We start from the raw sequence: 27,659 nt of genomic DNA, 5'->3' as shown, positions 1-27,659 counted from the left end.
AAACATAATCTCTATTAGTGGGATCAATCTAAAGACAATGCGTTTACAAATCTGTTATACAGTTTTTCAAACTTTAAAGTACACAAATAATCTCCTGGATATATTCTTAAAATTCAGGTTCCAGGTGTACGCCCCAAGATTCTGACTCAGTAAGTTTGGAAAAGTAGACTAAGAATTTGCATTTCAGCAGGTACCAGCTGATGCTGATTGTGACGGTAGTATGTGGGACATCCTGAGGAACAATGGACTGAGCTGTACAACTTATCTGAACTTAGAAATGAGTTTTTAATACTCGGTTCTTAGCACATCGAATTATACAACTAGTAGCAAATAGGTGATCTTTTATACATGTTTGTCGATTAATTTATTTAAAATTCTGTTTGTCTCTTTCTGTCTAGTGCAGTTATTTCAATAAATGACGTCTACAAAGATATATGGTCCCCTGAAAACTCCAAGGAGGTAAATTCAAATTTCTAAACATAAGAAATCAGTTTTATGTGAGAGACATGTGACAAGCACCTAGAAACTTTTGAAACTAAATATGAGAATCCTTTTATCATATGGCATCCAAAAGTGACTGAATTTTGGCCAATGTTTACATTCACTTTATTACTTAAAATATTCTAAGTCAATGTAAGCAGGTAAAAATACAAGACAAATAATGATTTGTAGAAAAACTTTGGAAGTGTAGAATGACTCCAATTTTATTATGCCAATTATCAGTATTTACTAGAGAATGTGTACAATTTTTCATAACACGGTAAGTATTATTTTTGACATAGCATTGCTCCATCTTGGACATATATTTGTTGAAAAGTAGTAGATGGTATTCTACAGAAACATCTTTATCACTGAAATCTTTGCTATGCCTGGTTTCCTCTAGCATGCTTTTCCGTTGTCTGACTCACTCAGGGCTAGACTAACACTGGGATTAGCATGTGATGGGTCCATTTGCTTTCTGTTTGCCTTGTCTTCACGATGAGCTATTGCAAAATCACCTGGTTAAGTTTATTTTTAGAATTTGTAGAGACAGATTTTGGGCATTACTTTCCATCTGGATCATATGATCTCAAACTTGATGCTATTTTGAAAAACAAAAGGGAGATTTCAACGTGTTTAAATACATCAGATATCTAGGAAAGGACATCTGTTGAGGCTTGACTTCGGCTTCACTGACTTCTTGACTCTCCTCTTGAGTAAAAGGTAATATGTTCAAGTACAATCTAATATAATGTCTTAGCATAAGCTTTTGTTTGCTAAAATCAATTGTAACTCACTTATGAAAATGTATATTATCTATTGATAACTTATTATAAAGAAATAATGACCATTTATTGGGATCTGAAGATGACTTCCAGATCTCAGTTCCTATGAATTAACACCAACAATCATCTTGCAAAGTAACTAATGTGGAATATGGCAATGTGTGACATCCTCTCTGATGGTGGGACCTCAATGAACTATTTTTATTTCCTTGTCTAGATACCTGATATCTACTTTCTTATTACTTTTATATTAAACTTAAAGTAGAATTTCAAATTTTACAAGAAGATACTGATAAATTCTCTCTTGCAAATTCATTTTTATAAAAATTTATTTTTTTAAATTTACTTTCCTCTTAGTAGTAAACTATTTTATCACTTTTTCATTGGCCTTTCCATCATTAAAAACAGTTCTGTTATAATGCAAAACATATACTGTATAAGAGTTAGTCATCTCAATCTTACTAATTTATTTAACTCATTTTCATTCATTTGTGTTATGGCAGAAAAGAAAGTTTATTATTCCAATTTTTTATTATTGTTTTACTTGGGAAATACGTTTTTCAAAACTATTAATTATATCTTGATTATCTATGTTTATTTATCATTTTATCTGTTAGTAAAAGAAGAGCACTTTCTTACAACCTTTCTTTGATATTCTATTTGCAACACAATTCACAGTCACAAACAACAGTGAAATTGTCTTTCTATATCATAAAAAGAGTCAAAATTAGATTTATCTATTAGGTAATAGAAAAATTTCAAGAAATATATAATTTTTATACTTAGTCCTATACAAGAAGTTTCCATTTAAATGAGTAAAGCAAAATGAATGAAGAAATAATAATGCAAATGAGTTCTTCTTTCTGTGATAGAGATGTTGGGCTGTTTAAGAGTAGGACATTTTTATCATAATTAGATGAAAAATGTCACTGTGATGTTCTATCACAAGTGACAGGTAAGAGAGATTAGAAAAAAATTTAAAATATTATCTATTAATGAATTACTTTATAGCTTGCAGTTAACAAATAAAAATGCCATGCAATTGTTAAGTCTTGTGGTAATTGTATTTTCCAGCGGAAATGCTTCTATTTACATGTTTGTAATTTAGAAATAAGCAATCTGCTTTACTTTTTTATATCAGCCAAAGAACTGGATTCACTTGCATATGCATAATTATAAAAACATATCAGAGTCCCAGAGGAGGCTAACTTTGTGGAATAATATTATTTGAAATATTAAATAATCTTCACCAATTCAACTTCTCAAAGTAGCTACAAACATTTTCCCTATGACTTCTCTTCATTTTATTTGTCTCTAATCAACATCTTTAATGTTCTAATTTGAAGGTTACACCATCCATGCTATTCTTTAATAGAAATCTGGATCATATTCACTAACTTTATTAGAAAGCAAGTCCCCATTGCTTGTCATTCTACTTTCTAAATATGTCTTTACACTGTACTTTAATAAGCATTCTTAATGTCATTATCTAAGTCTCCTGTAATGTCACAACAACCAAAGTGGTCATCTTTTCTTCAGTTTCGTCCTCCCTACATGCTGAACTGTTTTCTTTTTTTAACACGCTTTCTTCCCCATTTTATTTCTTTATAGGCTCCCAACACCTCACTTTATTCATTCCATATTATCCAACTCAAGCTTGCCTTTCTTTCTTACCTTCTTACTCCCATCCTCTTGGTTTGTTTAAGATGTCCGTTTGTGTGTTTCATTAGCATATTAATATTTCCAAATCAGAGCACTCACATTTACTTATCAATTCAGGAGACCATGCCTGGGGCTCACACCTGTAATCCAAGCATTTTGAAAGGACAAGGCAGGAAGATTCCTAGAGCCCAGGAGTTTCAGAATAGCCTGGACAATAGAGTGAGACTAATAACATTCTCTACCAAAACAAGAAAAAATTCACTGGGCATGTTGGCACACCCTTGTAGTTCCAGCTACAAGTGGGACTAGAGAGGCTAAAGTGGGAGGATGACTTGAGCCCAGGTGGTCCAGGCTGCAGTGATCTGTGCTCATGCCCCTGCATTCCAGCCTGGAAAACAGAGCATGTCTACCACTGCTTTGAAGCACAGTGTCATCAATAGAAGTTTGATGAATGAATGCAAGAAAGAATGTGATTACTGATTTTTCTTGTTTGATTTTATAGGACTCAGCCAACTATGAAGTTTCTTATCTTTGCTTTAATCTTGGCTCTCATGGTTTCCATGACTGTAAGTACATCTGGAAATTTTAAAGGATACATTCTCAGTACTTATCCCAAGGGTCTTTCTTATTCCTTATGTTCTGCCATATATTCATGTTCACTTCAATATAGCTTTAGTATTTCTATATATTTTCTTTGAATTAACCTATATAATTTCTTTAAGGACTTATTTATTATATACCTGCAAACACTCAAGTACAATAACTTTAATGTAAAAATAAAAGTAAATTAAACAAGCTTCATAAATATGTGGGACTGAGAACTGTGAAAGTTATCTTTAAATATGAAAAGCTCCAGACCATCTCAAGTTAGAAATCTGAGGAAAGAACAAGATGCACTTAAAAGGAGCCCAAGTATTAGATGGTGTCAAAATAGGAATTTTCAATTCATTTCTTGCACAACCCAACTGTTAAAGTTAGCATATAATTTATTTTACTCTTTCTAAAATAAAGCTGCCTATTTTAAGCCATAAAACAAATCCCTATATTTATTAAGTATCATGAGTTCCCAGCTTGTGCTGTCATTTACTACTGTGTATTAGGAAAAGCACATGACCTCTCTGGAGCTGTTTCTCCTTCTCTACTTCCTCGTCCTCTTCCCACTCCTCCTCTTCTTTCTATGAAGTTAATAGAAAATTGGTCACAAAAGAATACTAATGCTTCAACCTATCCACTAAATTCTAATGAATGTTTCAAGAAACAGATTGGTTATGAGATCACAGTTTATCACATGATTTTATTATAAAAGGATAGAAGTAGAAAAATAAACACATTAGAAGAACAGAGAAAAGCATAATGCCTGTCTCTATCAGCAAATAAACTTTTGAGCTACATAGGACATATTCATATATAAAAAATCCAATGTTTCATTTTTCAGTTTCTACTCTCTTATTCACAAATGATAGACTTTTCTTGCCTTTCATAAAAAAGATATATAAACCAAAGTGAGTTGCTACTTGAATATAGCACATTAATTATAGAGAATTTTACCCTTCACTCATTTTAAAGATGTCTTAAAGCTAAAATAACTAATTTAGTGTGTCATCAACCAAAGAATGCCTTCATTCTGTTTAATCATAAATGTGGCTAAGTCAATTTTTATACATACTCTTGAATTATAAAATTAAGATATTAACTACTTTCTCATTTTCTTCTTTTTCAAGAGAGCTGATTCACATGAAGAGGTAAGACATTTTCATTTACTGGAAAACTTGATAATTAATTATATATTGAATATTTAATCTTTTCTTTTCTTTTTATTTCATAGAGACATCATGGGCGTCATGGGCACCATGAGTATGGAAGAAAATCCCATGTAAGTGTTCTTCTGATAATGTGCACTCTGAATAAGTTTTCTTCTCTGACCGTCTATTCTCCTAGAATAATTGATAGTTATCTCTCAAATATATGTATATCGTTAATTGCTAAAGTGTACATTGATCTCATTTATTTATATTACAGAGGTTAAAGTCACAAATATCTTATGTTCTAACAGCCTCTCAACGGAAACTCAATTCCACTCTGAATAAGTCAATTTTCAATTATTCTCTGAGAGCTTAAGTATCTTTCTCTTATAAATAATTACATTGACCTAAAGAATAGCTCCTAATTCTATGAATAATTCCTAATTCTATGAAGTATAACATATGCCTAATGAAGCATAGAGGCTACCCATGTAATGTGGTAAGTTTCTATCTTCTACATATTTGAGGATGATAAAGTTTTTAAATTAAACTTACTGTGCTAAATTAGACAGAAAATTGTATTTCTTTAATGTTTTTCTAAATGTATGTATAAAAATCTCATATTATTTTTACCTCTAATATCAGTATGAATAGGGGTTCACAAGTTCTCCTTACTAATATAGCAAGTATACATATTTTAAAAGCACCAAGTAAAAAGATGCATAAAAAGGGATGAGGACTGTTTGTGTTAACAGCAGTGGGTATGAAGGAATGTAGGAGTTGTAAGAGAAAGTAAGGTCATTAAAAGAATGAGATAAAGAAACACCACCTACGTTGGAAACGGTAACTTTCTCCTACCCATTATACTCAATGTTGGGAAAATAGTAACTTGTAGGTAATGTTGTAAAGAAGATTTAAAACCTATTTGGAGAGGTTGCCTATAATCAGTGTTCCAGCATTTATTATTGCCACAAAAACGTCAACACACAGTAAATACTTTATCATTTTTACTTGCTTTTAAACACTTTTCTGATAAAAAAGAAAAATGTAAAAATTTGAAAACATCTATGTAGATAACACACAAGATCATAAAAACTTAAACAATCTAAGTTTTCAATGACAGTTTTTGTGAAACATTTGTACTGTCATTGTCTCTATTCTCTGCAATTTGCTCTCTCCTTTTGTGTGTATGCAGGAAAAGCATCATTCACATCGAGGCTATAGATCAAATTATCTGTATGGCAACTGATACCCTCAGTAATCTTGGGTCATGATTATGGAGGTAAGCTGACTCTAGTTACTTTTCTTTCTAGAAGTATCAACAATGACAATTAAAACAAGAAAAATCAGGAAAAAAGCCATTAAGCCAACAACCATTCCAGTTTAAGAAATGTAGCATGGGTTAACTCCTTGAAGTGTGCTGATTTATATAAATGCTTCTGAGTTTGTAGATATGTGGTGTTATTTCTGAGGTCTCTGTTCTGTTCCATTGGTCTATATATCTGTTTTGGTACCAGTACCATGCTGTTTTGGTAACTGTAGCCTTGTAGTGTAGTTTGAAGTCAAGTAGTGTGATGTCTTCAGCTTTGTTCCTTTTTCTTACAATTGTCTTGTGTATATGAGCTATTCTGTAGATACATATGAAATTTAAAGTAGTTATTTCTAATTCTGTGAAAAGTGTCAATGGTAGTTTGATGAGAATAGCATTGAATCTATAAATTACTTTGGTCAGTATGGCCATTTTCATGAAATTGATTCTTCTTATCCATGAGAGTGGAATGTTTTTCCATTTGTTTGTGTCCTCTCTTATTTCCTTGAGCAGTGATTTGTGGTTCTCCTTGAAGAGGTCCTTCACATCCTCTGTTAGCTGTATTTCTAGGTATTTTATTATCTTTGTAGCAATTGTGAATGGGATTTCATTCATGATTTGGGTCTCTACTTGCTATCTGATCTTCAACAATCCTGACAAAAACAAGCAATGGGAAAAGGATCTCCTAGTCAATAAATAGGAACTGGGAAAAGTGGCTAGCCATATGCAGAAAACTGAAACTGGACCCCTTCCTTACACCTTATGCAAAAATTAACTCAAGATGGATTGAAAATTAAATGAAAAACGCAAAACCACAAAAAGACCCTAGAAGAAAACCTAGGTGATACCATTCAGGACGTAGGCATGGACAAAGACTTCATGAAGGAAATGCCAAAAGCAATGGCAACAAAAGCCAAAATTTATAAATGGGATCTAATTAAACTAAACAGCTTCTGCACAACAAAAGAAACCATCATCAGAGTGAACAGGTAACCTAGAGAATGGGAGAAAATTTTTGTAATCTACCCATCTGACAAAGGTCTAGTATCCAGAGTCTATAAGGAACTTACACAAATTTACAAGACAAAAACAATTCCATCTAAAAGTGAAGCAAAAGGTATGAACAGACACTTTTCAGAAGAAGACATTTATGTGGCCAAAATGTGAAAATAGCTCAACATCACTGACCTTTAGAGAAGTGCAAATCAAAATCACAGTAAGATACCATCTCACACCAGTCAGAATGGTGATTATTAAAAAGTCAAGAAATGATAGATGATGGCTAGGCTGTGAAGAGATAGGTGGTGAGAATGTAAATTAGTTCAACCATTGTGGAAAACTGTATGGTGATTCCTCAAGGATCTAGAACCAGAAATACCGTTTGACCTAGCAATCCCATTACTGGGTATACCCAAAAGAATATAAAGCATTCTACTATAAAGACGTATGCCTACATATGTTTATTGCAGCACTATTTACAATAGCAAAGACATGGAACAACCCAAATGTCCATCAATAATAGACTGGATAAAGAAAATATGGTATGTATATACCATGGAACACTATGTGGTCATAAAAGGGAATGAGATCCTGTCCTTTGCAGGGACATGGATGAAGCTCAGCAAACTAACACAGGAACAGAAAACCAAACAGCACATGGTCTCACTCATAAGTGGGAGTTGAACAATGAAAACACATGGACACAGGGAGGGGAACAGCACACACCAGGGATGGAGGGTAGGAGGTGACAGAAGGTAACATAGAGAACTGATCAATAGTGCTGCAAACCACCATGGCACACGTATACCTATGAAACAGTCCTGCACATTCTGCACATGGATCCCTGAACTTAAAGTAAAATAAAAAATAAAATTAAATAAAAATATCTCTGAGGGAAAGCTTCTGTTCACTACTGTTAGGAGACAGAGTTCTGGGTAGGGGAACCCCTACGTTGGTATCCTGACCCTGACAACGAGTTTCATGACCTTAAAGTGTTCCTAATCTTCTCCAAACCTCAGTTTTATAAGCAACAAATACATGTTATAATAATACTTAAGCTCTTTATAGAATTTGTAAGGCTATTGAGAGACATTATAGAGAAGCCCTTGATCTGGAAGGCATATGGTTATGGCCATGGGCTTCTCTGCCACTAAATCTGTACCTGGTTGTTATTTGAAGTTTTCTGTCCTAAAATGTAGTCTTTGGAGAAGATGCACAACCACCATCAGGGAACTCATGAGAAATTAACATTTTATGCCTAAGTAATTCTAATGAGCAATGGCTATAGGAATTACTAATAAAATATCAACAAGGAGATGGGAATTTTCAAAGAAATAGGAAATGGTAACAATGTCCTTTTTAGAAAGTCATTTTTATTTATCTATATTTACAGCATAAAATGTTCCAAAATCTATGAGATATTAATATTATACTTCAAAATAAGGCAATATTTTGGAGATAAAACAGTACTGTTCTACAATTCAAAATTGAAATAGTTCAAAAGATTTCAAATATTTTTCAAATATTTTTAAATGTATTGGGAAATTTTACTCTTATTGAATTCCTGCTCTGTGTGATACTACAAAAGCCTGATCTTGATCCTCCAGATGTTAGATAATTGCTGATGACATTTAATCAGGGGAGAATATAGTTAAAATATTATTTGTGGGAGATAGATGAAATGTGGAGGCTATATTTAAGTGCTAGAATAAAATAAGATGATGGAAAACATCAAGACAAATTTAAATTTAAATTGCAGATGCTGAGTGATAATTTTTATTTATTCTGATATCCACTTCATGAGTCTATTCTGTCTCAAATATTATTTTGGTCCCTGCATTATAATAAGTAAAACTACCTAAAAATAAATAATTTTCTATAAATAAACTTTCTATAAATAAATAACTATCTATAAATACATACTTTCTGCCAGGAAAAGTAAAATGTATTTACAGGAGTATCAGTTTGGGAGATAAAGTGTTATTTTCTTTTTCTTCACAGGTTTGACTGGCAAATTCACTTTTTACTGGTTTATTGTCATTCGTCATACTGCATCACACTACCGCTGCTTTTTGAAGAATTATCATAAGACAATGCAGAATAAAAGAAAGACCATGATTCACTGAATTCCGTGTTTCATGATACTTACCTTCCTAATTATCATTTGATTAGATGCTTGTAATTTAAACTGTTAAGCTGTTTTCCTGCTGTTTCTGAGTAATAGAAATTCATTCTTCTCCAAAAGCAATAAATTGCAAGCACATTATTATGTGTATGCTCTTTATTTCTCTTTTTTATATTTACATATATATTTACTTCTTCACTTTATTTTCCCAGTTCGAGTAGCACTGACTGTAGTACTTTATACCATAGCCCTTTTGAAATGATATTTTTAATTTAGCGTGTTATATTCATTTTATCTTACAAACATATGCTCCTCAATCACATCTAGATTACTAGACCTACTGATGCGAAACCTTGATTTGCCCCTGGTGTCCTTTGCCACAGCACATTTCTTAGCATTGAACATTCTCACATTAACTTATCTCAGGCCCTACATGCCAGCAGATAACCCCTATGTCACTCCACAGCAGTAGGCAGGCACTCAGAACACAAACCATCTAATGCTCTCTATCGGTTTGTCAATATATTCATCAAACACAAGTTTATTGAGTGATACCAACGGTCACTCTTTCAGATGCTGTAGTTATAGAAAGACAGAGCCCTGTTGTCAGAGCTTTTACACTGCATTTGGGGGATGCAGACAACAAGTAAACAAATAACACATGACTCAGGTAATAAATGTGTTACAGAAGTGTAAGGCAGGGCTAGGATATAGAGGCAGCCTCAAGTAGGATAGTCAAGGATAGCCTCTCTGGTATGGTGACCTTTTAGAAAAGCTGCCAATTAAGTATGGGAGCAAGCATGAAGAAAGACATTTTCAAGCAGAAGAAATAACAAGTACAAATCCATTGTGAATTTTATGAGTTGTAGAATAGTTTTTTCCACTTCTGTGTAAATTAATGTTGGTAAATTCATAGGAGTGGCATTGAATCTGTACATTGTTTTGGATAATATCGCCATTTTAATGATATTAATTCTTCTAATCCATGAGCATGGAATGTTTTCCATTTCTTTGTGTCTTCTGTGATTTCTTTCAGCAGCGTTTCGTACTTCTCCCTGTAGAAACATTTCACCTCCTTAGTTAGATATATTTATAGGTTTTTATTTTTTGTGGCTATTGTAAATGAGATTGTGTTCTTGATTTGGTGCTCATCTTGCACATTACTCGTGAACAGAAATGCTACTGATTTTTGTGCATTGATTTTGTATCCTGAAGCTGTAGAGAAGTAGTTTATCAGTTCCAGGAGTCTTTCCAAAACTTTAGGGTTTGGTAGGCATTGAATTGTATTGTCCATGAAGAGAGAGAATTTGACTTTTTTTCCTTTATGGATTTTTTTATTACTGTAACTTGTAGATTGCTCTTACTGTCTCTTTCAGTATTATGTTGAATAGGAGTGGTGTGATTGGACATCTTTGTCTTGCTCCAGTTCTCAAGGTGATTGCTTCCAGTTTTTGCCCATTCAGTATGGCGATGGCTGTGGGTTTGACACCACTAGTTCTTCTTATTTAGAGATATGATCCTTCGATGTCTAGTTCGTTAAGGGTTTTTATCATGAAGGAACGTTGAGTTTTATCAAAAGCTCTTTCTGCATCTGTTAAGATTATATGATTTTTGCTTTTAATTCTGTTTATGTGGCAAATCACATTTATTGATTTATGTATGGTGAACCAATCTTGCATCTCTGGAATGAAGCCTGCTTGATCATGGTGAATTAACTTTTTGAAGTGCTTTGCTATCGGTTTGCTAGTGTTTTGTTTGTTTAGGATTTTGCATCTATGTTCACCAAGTATATTGTCCCGTAGTTTTCATGTGTGTGTGTTTCTTTGCCAGGTTTGGTGATTCTGGCTTCACAGAATGAGTTAGAGAGGAGCCCCTCCTCCTCAAATTTTTGTAAAAGCTTCAGTATGATTGGTGCAAGCTCTTCTTAATATGTCTGGTAGAATTAAGCTGTGAATCCATGTGGTCTGGGGCTTTTTTTTTTTTTTTTTTTTTTTTTTTTTTTTTGTAGATTTTTAATTACTGACTCAACAGTGAAACTAAATATTTGTTTCAGGTATAAATTTCTCCCTGGTTCAATCTTGAAAGATTTTCTCTTTCTAGGAACTTATTCGTTTCTGCTCGATTTACTAGTTGTGCTCTTAAAGGTGTTTATAATTGTCTCTGAGGATTTTTGCAATTTTGTGGGCTTAGTTGTAAAGTCACCTTTGTCATTTCCATTTGTTCTTAGTTGAATCTTGTCCTTTATTTTTTCTTTATTAATCTAGCTGGCTGTTTACTGATCTCATTTGCACTTCAAAAAACTAACTTTTGATTTCATTGATTTCTTGTATGGTTTTTGCTTCCAAGTTTCATTTACTTCTTCCTGGAGATCTACCTACATGTGGAGTAGAGAGGGCCCCACTGCACCACGACCTATGCACAGGAATGGTGGGGTGGCTTAGGCTGTTGATCCAGGCAAGACTATGTTCTCAATACCTGGAGATCTCCCTGAGGGTGGAGAGGAAATGAACCCACTACACCCCAATCTATGTCCATAAAGGGTGTGGTGGCTCAGACTAATCTGCACCATGATTATGAGGTGGCAAAAGCACAATTCTGGTGCCTAGTTTTCCAGGGCTTTCCATAATTCTGCCTATGAAGGTTCTTAACCCACTCCAGAGCAGGCACTTTAAACTCTGGCCTGAGACTCAAAAGCCTGCACAGCCATGTTCTCAAGTTACCAAAGAATGGCTGACTGTATTAAAGTCCTGTATGTAAAGCACCTGTATTAAAAGTGGCATCCTGCCGTCAGTCCTGGGTCTGTGAAAATGTCTGCAGATTTTCCCTTCATAGTGTCTCATAACCTCTCCCAAAGTTAGTTTCAAGGCTTGGAAGAAACAAAATGCTCTCCTTTGGGCTAGGTTGCTCAGACCCTCAGTAGAAAGATGAGTCACAGAGGGAGGCCCTCTGCATCTCTCACATACTGGGGCTTCACCCACTTTGGTCAGCAGATTGTTATCATGGGGTATGTTTGCACTTGTTCTCTGTAGGACCTGAGGTGTCCTTCGTGATTCCAGTACAATCTCACTTTCCTCCTTGAATTAAAACTCAGAGACATGATCTTTATGAACTATCTTACTATCTTCAAGTGTCAGAAGCATGTCAAAAGTCTCTACTATGCAACCTGAAAAAAAAAAGAAAAAGAAAAAAACACAACTCACTCTATTTTCTCTTTTTATTTTGTGTTTGTTTGTTTTGTTTGTTATTATTTAAGTTCTGGGATACATTTGCAGAATATGCAGGTTTGTTACATAAGTACCATGGTGGTTTGCTGCACCCATCAACCCATCATCTATATTAGGCATTTCTCCTAATGCTATTCCTCCCCTTAGCCCCCACCCCATGACAGGCCCGGATGTGTGATGTTTCCCCCGCTGTGTCCGTGTGTTCTCAATGTTCAACTCCCACTTATGAGTGAGAACATGCAGTGCTTGGTTTTCTGTTCCTCTGTCCACTGTCCCATTGGTCCACAGCTTTCTCTAGCTCTTTTGTCTGTGTGCAGGAAAGGTCTAACCAATATCAACCATATCCAGACTATTGGCCATATCCAGCGTATCCACCGTATTACCTATATCCCTATCCATAGCCTTACAGTGTTCCTCAGTAACCACAGGACGTAAGTATAAAAGTAGACTAGGTCTAGTGACACGTTTTACTTTCCAAAAATATCCATGCTCACAGTTAAAAGAAGAAATCAAACACAAGATATCAAACACAAGATATCAAACAAACAACAGGCCCAGTAAGAGATGTGGGATGGTTTAGCTTCTCGAAATGTATTTATTTATACAAACACCTCTGAGAGAAAGTTTCTGTCCTGTGGTGGTTAAGAGGCTGGACTCTGGAGGGGAGGAACACTGAGTTTGCATCGTGTTCTTGACAATTACTAGTTTCTTTACTGTATTAGTCCGTTCTCATGCTGCTGATAAGGCATACCCAAAACTGGGTAATTTGTAAAGGAAAGAGGGTTAATGGACTCACAGTTTCACATGGCTGGGAAGGCCTCACAATCATGACAGGAGACGAAGGAAGGGCAAAGGAACTTCTTACATGGCTGCGGACAAAAGGGCATGTGCAGGAGAACTCCTGTTTATAGAACCATCAGATCTCCTGAGACTTATTCACTACCGCAAGAAGAATATGGAGGAAAATGCTCCCACCATTCAATTATCTCCACCTGGCCCGCCTTTGACACATGGGGTTTGTCACAATTCAAGGTGAGATTCCAGTGGGGACACAGCCAAATCATATCAACCTTGAAACTAGTAGTTTCTTAATCTTCTCTAAACATCAGTTTTCTTATCAACAAAATAAGTATTATAATAATACTTAACCTCATTTTAGAATTGGGAAGACTATTAACAAATATTTTACGTAAAATCCCTTGATTAGAAAGGTGTACAGTTATGACTGCAGATTTCCCTGCCACTAACTCTGTTTCAGAATGTTGTTCAAAACTATACCTCCTAAAATACAATCTTTGGAGAAGATGTACAAGCCTATCGAATGCCTAGAGGATCAAGTTCAGGCTGTTTCCCATATCATTAATGTCAACAGTATATTCAATTAGAATAAAATCTCACAATGCCCTGAGAAATATTTAAAATTCCATGAAATATTTCAACTTTGATGAATATAGAAGTTATCTTTAATCTCCCCAAATTTGCTTTATTTTGTAGATAAATATTTAATATTACACAGATTTCAGAACATTTAATGTTGTGTATTGTTAGATAAAACTGATATTCTAAAAAAGAAATTGATGACATTTTTATATCTCCTTGTTGGTAGTATAATCGTGATTCTTTCAGTAATTGCTCTTGGGTTTACGTAGGCCATATAATGTAAATTTGTCACAATTTCCCAGATTGATCATTGATTATCAGGTTTTTCAAAAATATTTTCTTACCATTATCTGTTTTACATTTCCTCTCTATTCTTAAAGAATTTTTAAAATTAATATATTCTTCCCAATGAAGGTTTTTATGGTTAGAAGTATAATGATATAACCTAATGTTTGCATTTGGGGCATTTTTATTTACAATGTATTTTTGTATATTCTCATTTAGTTAAATTTTAACTCTTATTATAATACCTTAAATGTAAGAAAAATTCAGTTAGATTAAGCAACTGCCAAGTTCACAGCAACATTTGTTTATGGAAATGAGTATTTCTTTCATAATGTTTCAACTTCTTGGCTTCTGGACTATACAAACTGCTTAGAAATACATCTCTTCTCTGTCTTTTCTATCATGAATATTTTCACGAGCTTTCTATTTTCTTCCACATGTTACATCAGTGCTAACCAGGATATCTCTCTTCAGTCTATTTTTTTCTGATTCTATGCACCCTTTCTGATAATCTCTTCTAATTTCACAGTCTTGATTATAATCAATAGGCTTCTAAGTCCCCAGTCTGCAGCTCCAGTGTGACTGACTCTTCATCTCCCACTTTTAGTCTCATGTAATTAGTCCTCTCTTGAATTTCTCTGAGTCTTTATTCTTGTCTGACTCTCAAATTACATGAAAAACTCCTTAAGAATAGGAGAAAAGCTAGTCACATGGTATCTCCAGAATAAAGGAGGTTCTGTCTTATTTACTAGACAGTCACATGTTGTTCCATACAGGTCAACAGCAGTATTTTTCATTTTAGTAATTCAAACAGGAATACAACATAAGTGTTTTTTTGTTGTTGCTGTTGTTAAATAAGCACCATAGATTTGGGTAGCAAACTGTTCCATATTTTCATCACAGGAGATTTGGAGAATAAGGAAGAGGAGGAGGAGGAGGAGAAGCAGAAAATGGAGAAAGAGGAGCACAGAGAAGAAGAGGAGAAAGAGGAGGAGGAGGAGAAGCAGAAGAAGGTGTAGAAGGAGAATAAAAACCCAGCATAAATATCACTGTAAATACCTGTTCATGGGTTGCGTCCATAAGCAACCAATGTATTGACACAACTGTGACAAGTCAGTAGCTCATTGTTGATACTTCACTTGCAATTGAAAGGCATGGCCTTTTCAAAGAACATGAGGTTTGTTTATAGAAGACAAGATATCTGTTTTACTTAATTATAAAATATGAAGCCATGTTCTGGTCCATCAGTCGTCTAAAATGGCCTACTGTTCCTGGAGGGTGAGACTATAACTAGCATGAGAAGGTCACTACTGTATTTGTACCACCATGCTTGTTCCACCTGTCATACATAATCCCCACACTTCCTAACTTGGAGAAGCAGAAAATCATGGGTGAAATAATGCCTACATTTTGGTGTGCCAACATAAAATGTATATGCCTTAGGTTTAGCTGTAGTTTTTAAATGAGTATACTGACATCTGCCATTATATCTTACCTGTTAGTTTGCTGTTTGGTAGGGCTTTTGGACTATTAGTTTGCTTTTTGTGCACAAGAACATGAATATCTTAGATCCACTGGAACTGTACCTAATATTGTTAGAAAAACAAACTAGGGAAGAAAACCACAGGGAAGAAATGAGAGGAGGCAGAAGAGAAAAGAAGAAAGGAGGAAACCACGTGACAATTTGCAATTAATTAAACCAGGGTATATGTTTTAAATCAGACATAGTTCAGTAGTTACTGAACCATGAGATGGTGCAGTGGCTCATGCCTGTAATCCCAGCACTCTGAGAGGCCTAGGCATTAGGATCACTTGAGATCAAAAGTTCAAGAACTGTGTTGACAAAATTGTGAAACCTCATCTCTATAAAAATAAAATTAAAAAAATAGGCAGGTGTAGTCATGCATACCTGTATCTCTAGCTACTTAGGAGTATGAGGGGAGGTTTGCTTGAGCCCTGTAGTTTCAGACTGCAGTTACTATGATTGCACCACTGCACTCCAGCCTGGGTGATGAATGCAGGCCATGAACCTATTAAAAAAAAAAATACTCACTGAATCCTATGTAACTCTTTTTCATTGAGAATGTACAGAGAATGGATTTGTTTTGTGCCTAGGAGAGACCTTGTATCTATGATGCTTAGAAATTCCATGCCAAAAGAATAATAATTTAAATCTAATTTACTTGAATGACATATTTGCCTAAATAAATAATTTACATTTTTGCATATTACCTATCGAACACCATAATTTCCAATAGGACTGTTCAAATTAGCATAGATTTATCTAATAAATATTTCCTTTCAAAACTCACGCATAAATTCATTTTATTTTATTTTATTTTATTATTTTACTTTAAGTTCTGGGATACACATGCAGAACATGCAGATTTGTTGCATTGGTAAACATGTGCCATGGTGGTTTGCTGCACCTATTAACCCATCATCTAGGTTTTAAGCCCCACATGCATTAGCGATTTGGCCTGATGCTGTCCCTCCCTCCCCCACCACCAGGATCCGGTGGGTGTTGTTTCCCTCTCTGAATCAGACATAAATTAAAAACATAATTTCTGTTAGTGGGATCAAGCTAAAGACAATGGATTTATAAATCTGTTATGTAGTTTTTCTTTCTTTAAAGTACACAAGGATGGTCACATGTGGCACACTCTGAGGAACAATGGACTGGACGATATAACTTAACTGAACTTTAGAAATAAGTTTTTAATACTCAGTTCTTAGCACATCAAATTATCCAACCAGTAGCGAGTAGGTGAATGTTTGTATATGTTGCCTATTAATTAAATTAAAATTCTGTTTTTCTCTTTCTATCTAATGTAGTTATTTCAACAAATGGCCTCTATAAAGACATGAACTCCTGAAAACTCTAGGGAAGTAAATTCAAATTTCTAAACATAAGAAATCAGTTTTATGTGAGAGATATATGATCAAGTACCTAGAATCTATTGACATTAAATATGAGAATCTTTTTATCATATGGCATCCAAAAGATGATTGAATTTTGGCAAATGTTTACAGTCACTTTATTACTTAAAATATTCAAAGTCAATATAAAGGTAGAAATACAAGATAAATAATGATTTGTAGAAAAACTTCTGAAGTATAGAATGACTCCAATTTTGTTATGTTAATTATCACTATTTACTAGATAATGTGTAAAATTTTGACAACATGGTAAGTATTATTTTTGACATAGCGTTGTTCCATCTTGGACATATATTTGTTGAAAAGCAGTAGATGGTATTCTACAGAAACATCTTTATTACTGCAATCATTTCCTTGCCTGGTTTCCTCAGCATGCTTTTCCATTGTCTGACTCATTCATGGCTAGATTAACACTGGGATTAGCATGTGATGGGTCCATTTGCTTTCTGGTTGCTTTGTCTTCACAATGGTCTATTGTAAAATCCCTTGGTTAAGTTTATTTTTAGAATTTGTAGAGACAGATTTTGGGCATTGCTTTCCATCTCGATCATATAATCTCATAATTCATGCTATTTAGAAAAACAAAAGGGAGATTTCAACGTGTTTAAATACATCAGCCATCTAGGAAAGGACAACTATTGAGGCTTCACTGACTTCTTGACTCTCCTCTTGAGTAAAAGGTAATATGTTCAAGTACAATCCAATAGAATGTCTTAGCATAACCTTTTGTTTGCTAAAATCAATTGTAACTCACTTATGAAAAATGTATATTATCTACTGATAACTTCCTATAAAGAAATAATGACCATTTATTGGGATCTGAAGATGACTTCCAGATCTCAATTCCTATGAATTAACACCAACAATCATCATGCAAAGTAACTAATGTGGAATATGGCAATGTATGACATCCTCTCTGATGGTGGGACCTCAACGGACTCTTTTTATTTCCTTGCCTAGATACCTGGTATCTACTTTCTCAATTATTAATTCTACATTTAACTTAAAGTAGAATTTCAAACTTTACAAGAACATACTGATAAATTCTCTCTTGGCAAACGTATTGTTATAAAAGTTTACTTTAAAAATTTACTGTCTTCTTAATAGGAAACTATTTTATTACTTTTTTATTGACCTTTCCATCATTTAAAACAGTTCTGTTATAACGCAAAGCATATACTGTATAAGAGTTAGTCATCTCAATCTTACTAATTTATTTAACTCATTTTCATTCATTTGTGTTATGGCAGAAAAGAAAGAGTTTACTGTTCCAGATTTTTGTAATTGTATTATTGTGTTACTTGGGAAATATATTTTTCAAAACCATTAATTATATATTGATTTTCTATGTTCATTCATCTGTTAATTTATGTGTTAGTAAAAGAAGACCAATTTCTTAGAACATTTATTTTTATTTTGTACTTGCAACAGAATTGACAGTAATAAACGACAGTAAAATTCTCATGCCTTTTGTTTCATAAAAAGAGTTGAAGTAGGATTTATATATTAGGTAATAGAAAAACTTCAAGAAATACATAATTTTTAGAGTTAGTCCTATAGTAGAAGTTTCCATTTAAACGAGTGAAGCAAAACGAATGAAGAAATAATATGGTAAATGCCATAAATCATGGGTTCTGCTTTCCGTGATAGAGATGTAGGGCTCTTTAAGAGTAGGACATTTTATTATAATTAGATGAAAAATGTTATTGTAATGTTCTATCACAAGTGACAGGTAAGAGAGATTAGAAAAAAATATTTAAATTACCTATTAATGAATTACTTTATAGCTGCAATTAACAGCTAAAAATGCCATATAATTCTAAGTCTTGTGGTAATTGTATTTTCCAATGGAAATGCTTTTGTTTACCTATTTATAATTTAGAAATAAGTAATCTGTTATACTTTTTTACATCTGCAAAGTAACTGGATTCACTTCCATATACGTAATTATAAAACATATCAGAGTCCCAGATGAGGCTAACTTTGTTGAATAATATTATTTGAAATGTTAAATAATCTTCACCAGTTCAACTTCTCAAAGTCACTACAAACATATTCCCTGTGAATTCTCTTCATTTTATTTTTCTCTAACCAATATCATTAATGTTCTAATTTCAGGGTTACACCATCTGTGTTCTCTAATAGAAATCTGGCTCATATTCACTGACTTTATTATAGAGCAATTCCCTGCTGCTTGTTATTCTACTTTCCAAATATCTCTTTACACTGTACCTTAATTACCATTCTTAATGTCATTATATAAGTCCCCTGTAATGACACAAGAACCTAAGTGGTCATCTTTCCTCCAGTTTTGTCCTCCCTACATGCTAAACTGTTTGCATTTTTAACACGCTTTCCTCTCCATTTTATTTCTTTATAGGCTCCCAACACCTCACTTTATTCATTCCATATTATCCAACTCAAGTTTGCCTTTCTTTGTTACCTTCTTACTCCCATCCTCTTGGTTTGTTTAAGATGTCCGTTTGTGTGTTTCATTAGCATATTAATATTTCCAAATCAGAGCACTCACATTTACTTATCAATTCAGGAGACCATGCCTGGGGCTCACACCTGTAATCCAAGCATTTTGAAAGGACAAGGCAGGAAGATTCCTAGAGCCCAGGAGTTTCAGAATAGCCTGGACAATAGAGTGAGACTAATAACATTCTCTACCAAAACAAGAAAAAATTCACTGGGCATGTTGGCACACCCTTGTAGTTCCAGCTACAAGTGGGACTAGAGAGGCTAATTGGGAGGATGGTTTGAGCCCCGATGGTCCAGGCTTCAGTGATCTGTGCTCATGCCCCTGCATTCCAGCCTGGAAAACAGAGCATGTCTCCCACTGCTTTGAAGCACAGTGTCATCAACAGAAGTCTGATGAATGAATGCAAAAAAGAATATGATTACTGATTTTTCTTGTATGATTTTATAGGACTCAGCCAACTATGAAGTTTCTTGTCTTTGCTTTAATCTTGGCTCTCATGATTTCCATGACTGTAAGTACATCTGGAAATTTTAAAGAATACATTCATTCTCAGTACTTATCCCAAGTGTCTCTTATTCCTTGTGTTCTGCATGTACTCATGTTGACCTCAAAACAGCTCTATAAGCTTTAATATTTCCATATAAAGAGCTTCTTTGAATTAACTTATGTAAGTTCTTTAAGGACTTGGAATAGATATTCATTACATACCTGCAAATTTAGCAAGAAAATTTAGCAAGCTTTTTAAATATGTGGGACTGAGAACTGTGAAAGTATCTCTAAGTATGAAAAGCTCTAGACCATCTGAAGTTAGAAATCTGAGGCAAGAACAAGGTGCACTTAAGTGGAACCCAAGTATTACAGGGTGTCATAATATGAAATTTCAAGTCATTTCTTGCACAACCTAACTGTTAAAGTTAGCATACAATTGTTTAATTCTTCTTAAAATAAAGCTGCTTATTTTCAACCATAAAACAAATCTCTGTAAGTGTCATGGTTTCCCAGCTCGTATTGTCATGTACTACTGTGTATTAGTAGGAAAAGCACTTGACCTGTCTAACTCTTTCTGCTTCTCTACATCCACATTCTCTTCCTCCTCCTCCTCCTTCTATGAAGTTAATAGAAAATTTATCATAAAAGATTAATAATAGGCCGGGCGCGGTGGCTCAAGCCTGTAATCCCAGCACTTTGGGAGGCCGAGACAGGCGGATCACGAGGTCATGGAGATCGAGACCATCCTGGCTAACACGGTGAAAACCCGTCTCAACTAAAAAATACAAAAAAATTAGCCGGGCGAGGTGGCGGGCGCCTGTAGTCCCAGCTACTCGGGAGGCTGAGGCAGGAGAATAGCGTGAACCCGGGAGGCGGAGCTTGCAGTGAGCTGAGATCCGGCCACAGCACTCCAGCTTGGGCGGCAGAGCGAGACTCCGTCTCAAAAAAAAAAAAAAAAAAAAAAAAAAAAAAAAAAAAGATTAATAATACTCCAAACTATCCACTAAATTCTAATGAATGTTTTGAAAACTGAATTGGTTATGATATCACAGTTTATCACATTATTTTATTATAAAAGGATAGAAGTGGAAAAATAAACATATAAGAAGAACAGAGAAAAGTATAATGCCTGTCTCTATCAGCAAATAAAATATTCATATGTTGGTAGCTTTTGAGCTACATAGAACATATTCATATAAAAAAAATCCAGTGTTTCATTTGTCAGTTTCCACTCTCTTACTTCATCAGTGATAGACTTTTCCTGCCTTACATAAAAAGGATATATAAACCAAAATGAGTTAATATTTGAATATAGCACAATAATTATAGAGTTTACCCTTCACTCATTTTAAAGATGTCATAAAGCTAAAATAACTAATTTAGTGTGTCATCAACCAAAGCATGTCTCCATTCGGTTTAATCATAATTGTGGCTAAGTCAATATTTATACTTACTCTTGAATTATAAAATTAAAATATTAATTATTTTCTCATTTTCTTTTTTTCCAAGAGAGCTGATTCACATAAAGAGGTAAGACTTTTCATTTACTGGAAAACTTGATAATTGATCATATATTCAATTTTTAATCTTTTCTTTTCATTTCACAGAAACATCATGCGCATAGAAGAAAATTCCATGTAAGTGTTCTTCTGATAATGTGCACTCTGAATAAGTTTTCTTCTCTATTTATTCTCCTAGAAGAATCAATAGTTGTCTCTCAAATATATATAAATCATTAATTGCTAAAGTGCACATTGATTTCATTTATTTATGATGCAAAGGCAAAAAGTCACAAATATCTTGTGTCCTAACAGTATTTCAATGGAAACTCAGTTCCACCTGAAATAAGTCAATTATTCTCTGAGAACTTATCTTTGTCCTGTAAATAATTACACTGACCTAAAGAATAGTTGAAATCCTAATTCTATTAAGTATAACATATGCTTAACGAAGCATAGAGGCTACTCATGTAATGTGGTAAGTTTCTACCTTCTTAATTTTTGAGGATGATACAGTCTTTAAATTAAACTGTGTTAAATTAGACAGAAAATTATATTTCTCTAACATTTTTCTCACTGTATGTATATAAAGTCTCATATTATTTTGACCTGTAATATCAATATGAATCTGGGTTCAAAAGTTCTCCTTACTGACATAGCAAGTACGTGCATTAAAAATGCACCAAGTAAAAAGATGCATAAAAAGGGATGAGGACTGTTTGTGTTAACAGCAGTGGGTATGAAAGAATGTAGGCATTGTAAAAGAAAGTAAGAAGCACCACCTAAGTTGGAAATAGTAACTTAATCCTTTCCATAATACTCAATAGTTAGCAAAATAGTAGCGTGGAGGTAATATTTTAAAGAAGATTTAAACCCTGGTTAGAGAGGTTACCTACAATCAGTGTTTCCACCTGTACTATTGTCACAAAAATATCAACAAACAGTAAATACTTCATCGTTTTTACCTACTTTTAAACATTTTTCTGATAAAAAAGAAAAATGTAAAAGTTTGAAAACATTTATGTAGATAAAATAAAAGGCCTTAACAACTTTAATAATCTAAGCTTTTAATGACAGTTTTTGAGAAACACCTGTACTGTCATTGTCTCTATCTCCTTTTGTGTGTATACAGGAAAAGCATCATTCACATCGAGAATTTCCATCATACGGAGGCTACAGATCAAATTATCTGTATTACAGTTGATATCCTCAGTAATCTTGGGGCATGATTATAAAGGTAAGCTGACTCTAGTTACTTTTCTTTCTAGAAGTATCAACACTGACACTTACAACAAGAAAAAACAAAAAAAAAGCCATTAAGCCAACAACCATTCCAGTTTGAGAAACGTAGCATGGGTTAGCTCCTTCAAGTGTATTGAGTTATATAAATGCTTCTGAAGCTTGTAGATGTGTGGTGTTATTTCTGAGGTCTCTGTTCTGTTCCATTGGTCTATATATCTGCTTTGGTAACGGTACCATGCTGTTTTGGTAACTGTAGCCTTGTAGTATAGTTTGAAGTCAGGTAGTGTGATGACTTGAGCTTTGTTCTTTTGCTTACCATTGTCTTGGGTATATGAACTCTTCTTTGGATCCGTATGAAATTTAAAGTAGTTATTTCTAATTCTGTGAAAAATGTCAATAGTCGTTTGATGGGAATAGCATTGAATCTATAAATTACTTTGGTCAGTATGGCTGTTTTCATGATAATGATTCTTCTTATCTATAAGAATGGAATGTTTTTCCATTTGTTTGTGTCCTTTCTTATTTCCTTGAGCAGCAGTTTGTAGTTCTCCTTGAAGAAGTCCTTCACATCCTTTATTACCTGTATTTCTAGGTATTTTATTCTCTTGGTAGCAATTGCGAATGGGAGTCAATTCATGATTTGGGTCTCTGCTTGCCATCTGATATTCAACAAACCTGACAAAAACAAGTAATCAGGAAAGGATCTCTTATTCAATAAATGATGCTTAGAAAACTGGGTAGATATATGCAGAAAACAGAAACAGGACCCCTTTCTTACACCTTATACAAAAATTAACTCAAGATGGATTAAAGACTTAAATGTAATACTCCAAACCATAAAAACCTGAGAAGAAAACTTAGGTGATACCATTCAGGACATAGACATTGGCAAAGACTTCATGTAAAAAATGCCAAAAGCAATTGCAACAAAAGCCAAAATTGACAAATGGGATCTAATTAAACTAAAGAGCTTCTGCACAACAAAAGAAACTATCATCAGAGTGAAAAGGCAACCTAGAGAATGGGAGAAAATTTTTGCAATCCACTCATCTGTCAAGCTCTAATATCCAGAATCTACAAGGAACTTACACAAATTTACAAGACAAAAACAAACAACCCCATCTAACAGTGGGCGAAGGACATGAACAAACAGTTCTCAGAAGATACTCATGTAGTCAACAAACATGAAAAAAAGCTTATCATCACTGATTACTAGAGAAATGCAAATCAAAACCACAATGAGATACCATCTCACACCAGTCAGAATAGTAATTATTAAAAAGTCAAGACACAATAGATGCAGATGAGGCTGTGGAGAGACAAGAACACTTTTACACTGTGTGCAAGAATGTAAATTAGTTCTACCATTGTGGAAGACAGTACGGTGATTCCTCAAGGATCTAGAACCAGAAATACCATTTGATGCAGCAATCCCATGACTGGGTATATACCCAATATATAAATCATTCTATTATAAAGACATATGCCTACATATGTTTATTGCAGCACTATTTACAATAGCAAGTACATGGAACCAACCCAAATGACCATTAATGATAGACTGGATAAAGAAAATGTGGTACATATACACCATGGAATACTATGCGGCCACACAAAGGAATGAGATCCTGTCCTTTGCAGGGACATGGATGAAACTGGAAGCCATTATTCTCAGCAAGCTCACACATGAACAGAAATGAAACAGCACATGGTCTTACTCATAAGTGCAAGCTGAACAGTGAGAACACATGGAGACAGGGAGGGGACAACACGAACCATGGATGGAGGGTAGGGGGTAAGGGAAGGTAACTTAAAGGACTGATCAATAGGTGCAGAAAACCACCATGGCACATATATACATATGTAACAAACCTGCATGTTCTGCACATGTATTCTAGAACTTAAAGTAAAATAAAAAATAAAATGAAATAAAATAAAAATGCCTCTGAGGGAAAGCTTCTGTTCACTAGTGTTAACACGCTGAGTTCTGGGTAGGGGAACCCCTAACATTTGTATCCTGACCCTGACAACCAGTTTCATGACCTTGAGCTATCCCTAATCTTCTCCAAACCTCAGTTTTCTAACCGACAAATACATATTATAATACTTAAGTTTTTATAGAATTGGAAAGACTATTGAGAGATATTACATAGAAACCCTTGATCTGGAAGGTGTATGGTTGTGGCCATGGGTTTTTCTGCCACTAGCTCTGTATGTGGATGTTATTTGAAGTTTTCTGTCCTAAACTGTAATCTTTGGAGAAGCTGCACAACCACCATCTGGGAACTCATAAAAAATTTGCATTGTATGCCTAAGTAACTCTAATGAGCAATTGCTATAGGAATTACTAATCTAACATCAACAAGGAGATGGGAATTTGCAAGGAAATAGGAAATGGTAATGATTTCCTTTTTACAAAGTCAATTTTCTTTATCTATATTCACAGCATAAAATGTTCCAAAATCTATGAGATACTAAAGATTACACTTCAAAATAAAGCAATATTTTGGAGATAAAAGCATACTATTCTACAATTCAAAGTTGAAATAGTTCAAAAGATTTCAAATATTTTTTAATGTATTGGGACATTTTATTCTTATTGAATTCCTGCTCTGTGTGATATTAGAAAAAGCCTGATCTTGATCCTCCATACGTTAGATAATTGCTGATGATATTTAATCAGGGGAGGATATAGTTAAAATATCATTTGGGGGAGAAAGATGAAATGTGTAGGCTATATTTAAGTGGGAGAATAAAATAAGATGATTATGGAAAACCTTAAGAAAAATTTAAATTTAAGTTGCAGATGCTCAATGATCATTTTTACTTATTCCAATACCCACTTTATGAGCATTTAATTGTCTACTCTATCTCAAATATTATTTTGGTCCCTGCATTATAGTAAATAAAACTATCTATAAATACATACTTTCTGCCAGGAAGAGTATAAATGTATTTACAGGACTATCAGTTTGGAAGATAAAGTGTTGTTTTCTTTTTCTTCACAGGTTTGACTGGTAAATTCGCTTTTTACTGGTTTATTCTCATTCCTCATACTGCATCACACTACCGCTGCTTTTTGAAGAATTATCATAAGACAATGCAGAATAAAAGAAAGACCATGATTTACTGAATTCTGTGGTTCATGATACTTACCTTTCTAATTATCATTTGATTAGATACTTGCAATTTAAACTGTTAAGCCGTTTTCACTGCTGTTTCTGTGAAATTCATTCCTCTCCAAAAGCAACAAATTTCAAGCACGTTATTATGTGTATGCTCTTTATTTCTCTTTTTTATATTTATATATATAAAGATTTATTTCTTCACTTCATTTTCCCAGTTTGAGTAGCACTGACTGCAGTACTTTATACCATAGCTCTTTCGAAATGATTATTTTTAATTTAGCATGTTATATTCATTTTATCTTACAAACATATGGTCCTCAATCACATCCAGATTACTAGACCTACTGATGCAAACATTTGATTTGTCTCTGGTGTCCTTTGTCATAACACATTTCTTAGCCTTGTACATTCCCACATTTCTTATCTCAGGCCCTACAGTCCAGAAGATGACCCCCGTGTGACTCCACAGCAGTAGGCAGGCACTCAGAACACAAACCATCTCTATCCGTTTGTCAATATAGCCATTGATACAGAGCAATATCCCTGACTACTACAAACACTAAGCAACTAAATTCAGTAGCATATTAAAAGGATCATTCACCACAAATGACTGGGATTTATCCCTGAGATGCAAGGATGTTTCAACATATTAAAATCAATAAATATGATACATACACCACACTCACAGAACAAAGAACAAAATCAGATGATCATCTCAAGATACACAGAAAAAAGCATTTGCCAAAATTTAACATCCTTTTATAATAAAAACGCTCAGTAAGTTAGGTATAGAAGGAACATAGCTTGACACAATAAAATCCACAGATCACAAGCCCACAGCTAACACCATACTCAATGATGAAAAGTTGAAAACTTTTCCCCTAAGTTCAGGAAAAGGATCAAGACAAGGTGCCAACTCTCACCATTAATATTTAACATTGTACTTGAAGCCCTAGCCAGATCAATTAATAAAGAAAAATAAACAAAAAGAATCCAAAGAGAAAAGGGAAAAATTAAACAGCCACTGTTTACAGACGACATGACCTTACATAGAAAACCCTAAAGATTCTATTCAAAACTGTTAGAACTAATAAACAAGTTCAGGAAAGCTGCAAGATACAAAATCTCCATACAAAAATTAGTTGTGCTTCTATATAATAACAATAAACTATCCAAGAAAAAAAAAGAAATTTAGAAAGCAATCTCATTTGAAATAGTATCAAAAAGAATTAAACACTTATAAACAAACCTAATCAAGAAAGTGAAAGAGGCCGGGCGCGGTGGCTCAAGCCTGTAATCCCAGCACTTTGGGAGGCCGAGACGGGCGGATCACGAGGTCAGGAGATCGAGACCATCCTGGCTAACACGGTGAAACCCCGTCTCTACTAAAAAAATACAAAAAACTAGCCGGGCGAGGTGGCGGGCGCCTGTAGTCCCAGCTACTCGGGAGGCTGAGGCAGGAGAATGGCAGTAAACCCGGGAGGCGGAGCTTGCAGTGAGCTGAGATCCGGCCACTGCACTCCAGCCTGGGCGACAGAGCGAGACTCTGTCTCAAAAAAAAAAAAAAAAAAAAAAAAAAAAAAAAAGTGAAAGAGCTGTACAATAAAAATGATAAAACATCAATGGAACAAATTGAAGAAGACACAAATAAATGGAAAGATATTCCATGCTAATGGATAGGAAAATGTAATAATGTCAAAACATCCATACTATCCAAAGTGATCTAGAGATTCTGTGAAATTTCTATCCAAATTCCAATGACACTTTCACAGAAATAGAAAAACAATCCTAAAGTTTCTATAGTACCACAAATGATCACAAATAGCTAAAGCAATCTTGATCAAAAACAGCAAAACTGGAGTCATTCAAAGTATCTTACAATATA

General features: G+C 34.2%; 1 protein-coding gene across 2 annotated transcripts; it reads left to right on the top strand.

Moving 5' to 3' along the window:
• The first annotated feature begins 1,156 nt into the window (after positions 1 to 1,156).
• On the top strand, positions 1,157 to 25,910 carry LOC104668685 (histatin-1-like). 2 transcript variants are annotated; one of them, XM_010371438.2, is made up of 6 exons: positions 1,157 to 1,203; positions 19,864 to 19,927; positions 21,415 to 21,435; positions 21,513 to 21,542; positions 22,537 to 22,641; positions 25,655 to 25,910. In XM_010371438.2, the coding sequence occupies exons 2-5, from the start codon at positions 19,877 to 19,879 to the stop codon at positions 22,606 to 22,608; spliced, it is 174 nt and encodes a 57-aa protein (XP_010369740.2). In that variant the 5' UTR covers positions 1,157 to 1,203; positions 19,864 to 19,876; the 3' UTR covers positions 22,609 to 22,641; positions 25,655 to 25,910. The 2 variants fall into 2 exon arrangements, with proteins under 2 accessions (XP_010369740.2, XP_030780929.1); XM_030925069.1 differs by lacking the exons at positions 1,157 to 1,203; positions 21,415 to 21,435; positions 25,655 to 25,910 and having other exon boundaries at positions 19,877 to 19,927; positions 22,537 to 22,608.
• Positions 25,911 to 27,659: the final 1,749 nt, after the last annotated feature.

The sequence above is a fragment of the Rhinopithecus roxellana genome, chromosome 2 (assembly GCF_007565055.1).
Source record: "Rhinopithecus roxellana isolate Shanxi Qingling chromosome 2, ASM756505v1, whole genome shotgun sequence".
NCBI classification, from domain to species: Eukaryota; Metazoa; Chordata; class Mammalia; order Primates; family Cercopithecidae; genus Rhinopithecus; species Rhinopithecus roxellana.
This window is presented reverse-complemented; position numbering and strand designations above follow the sequence as displayed.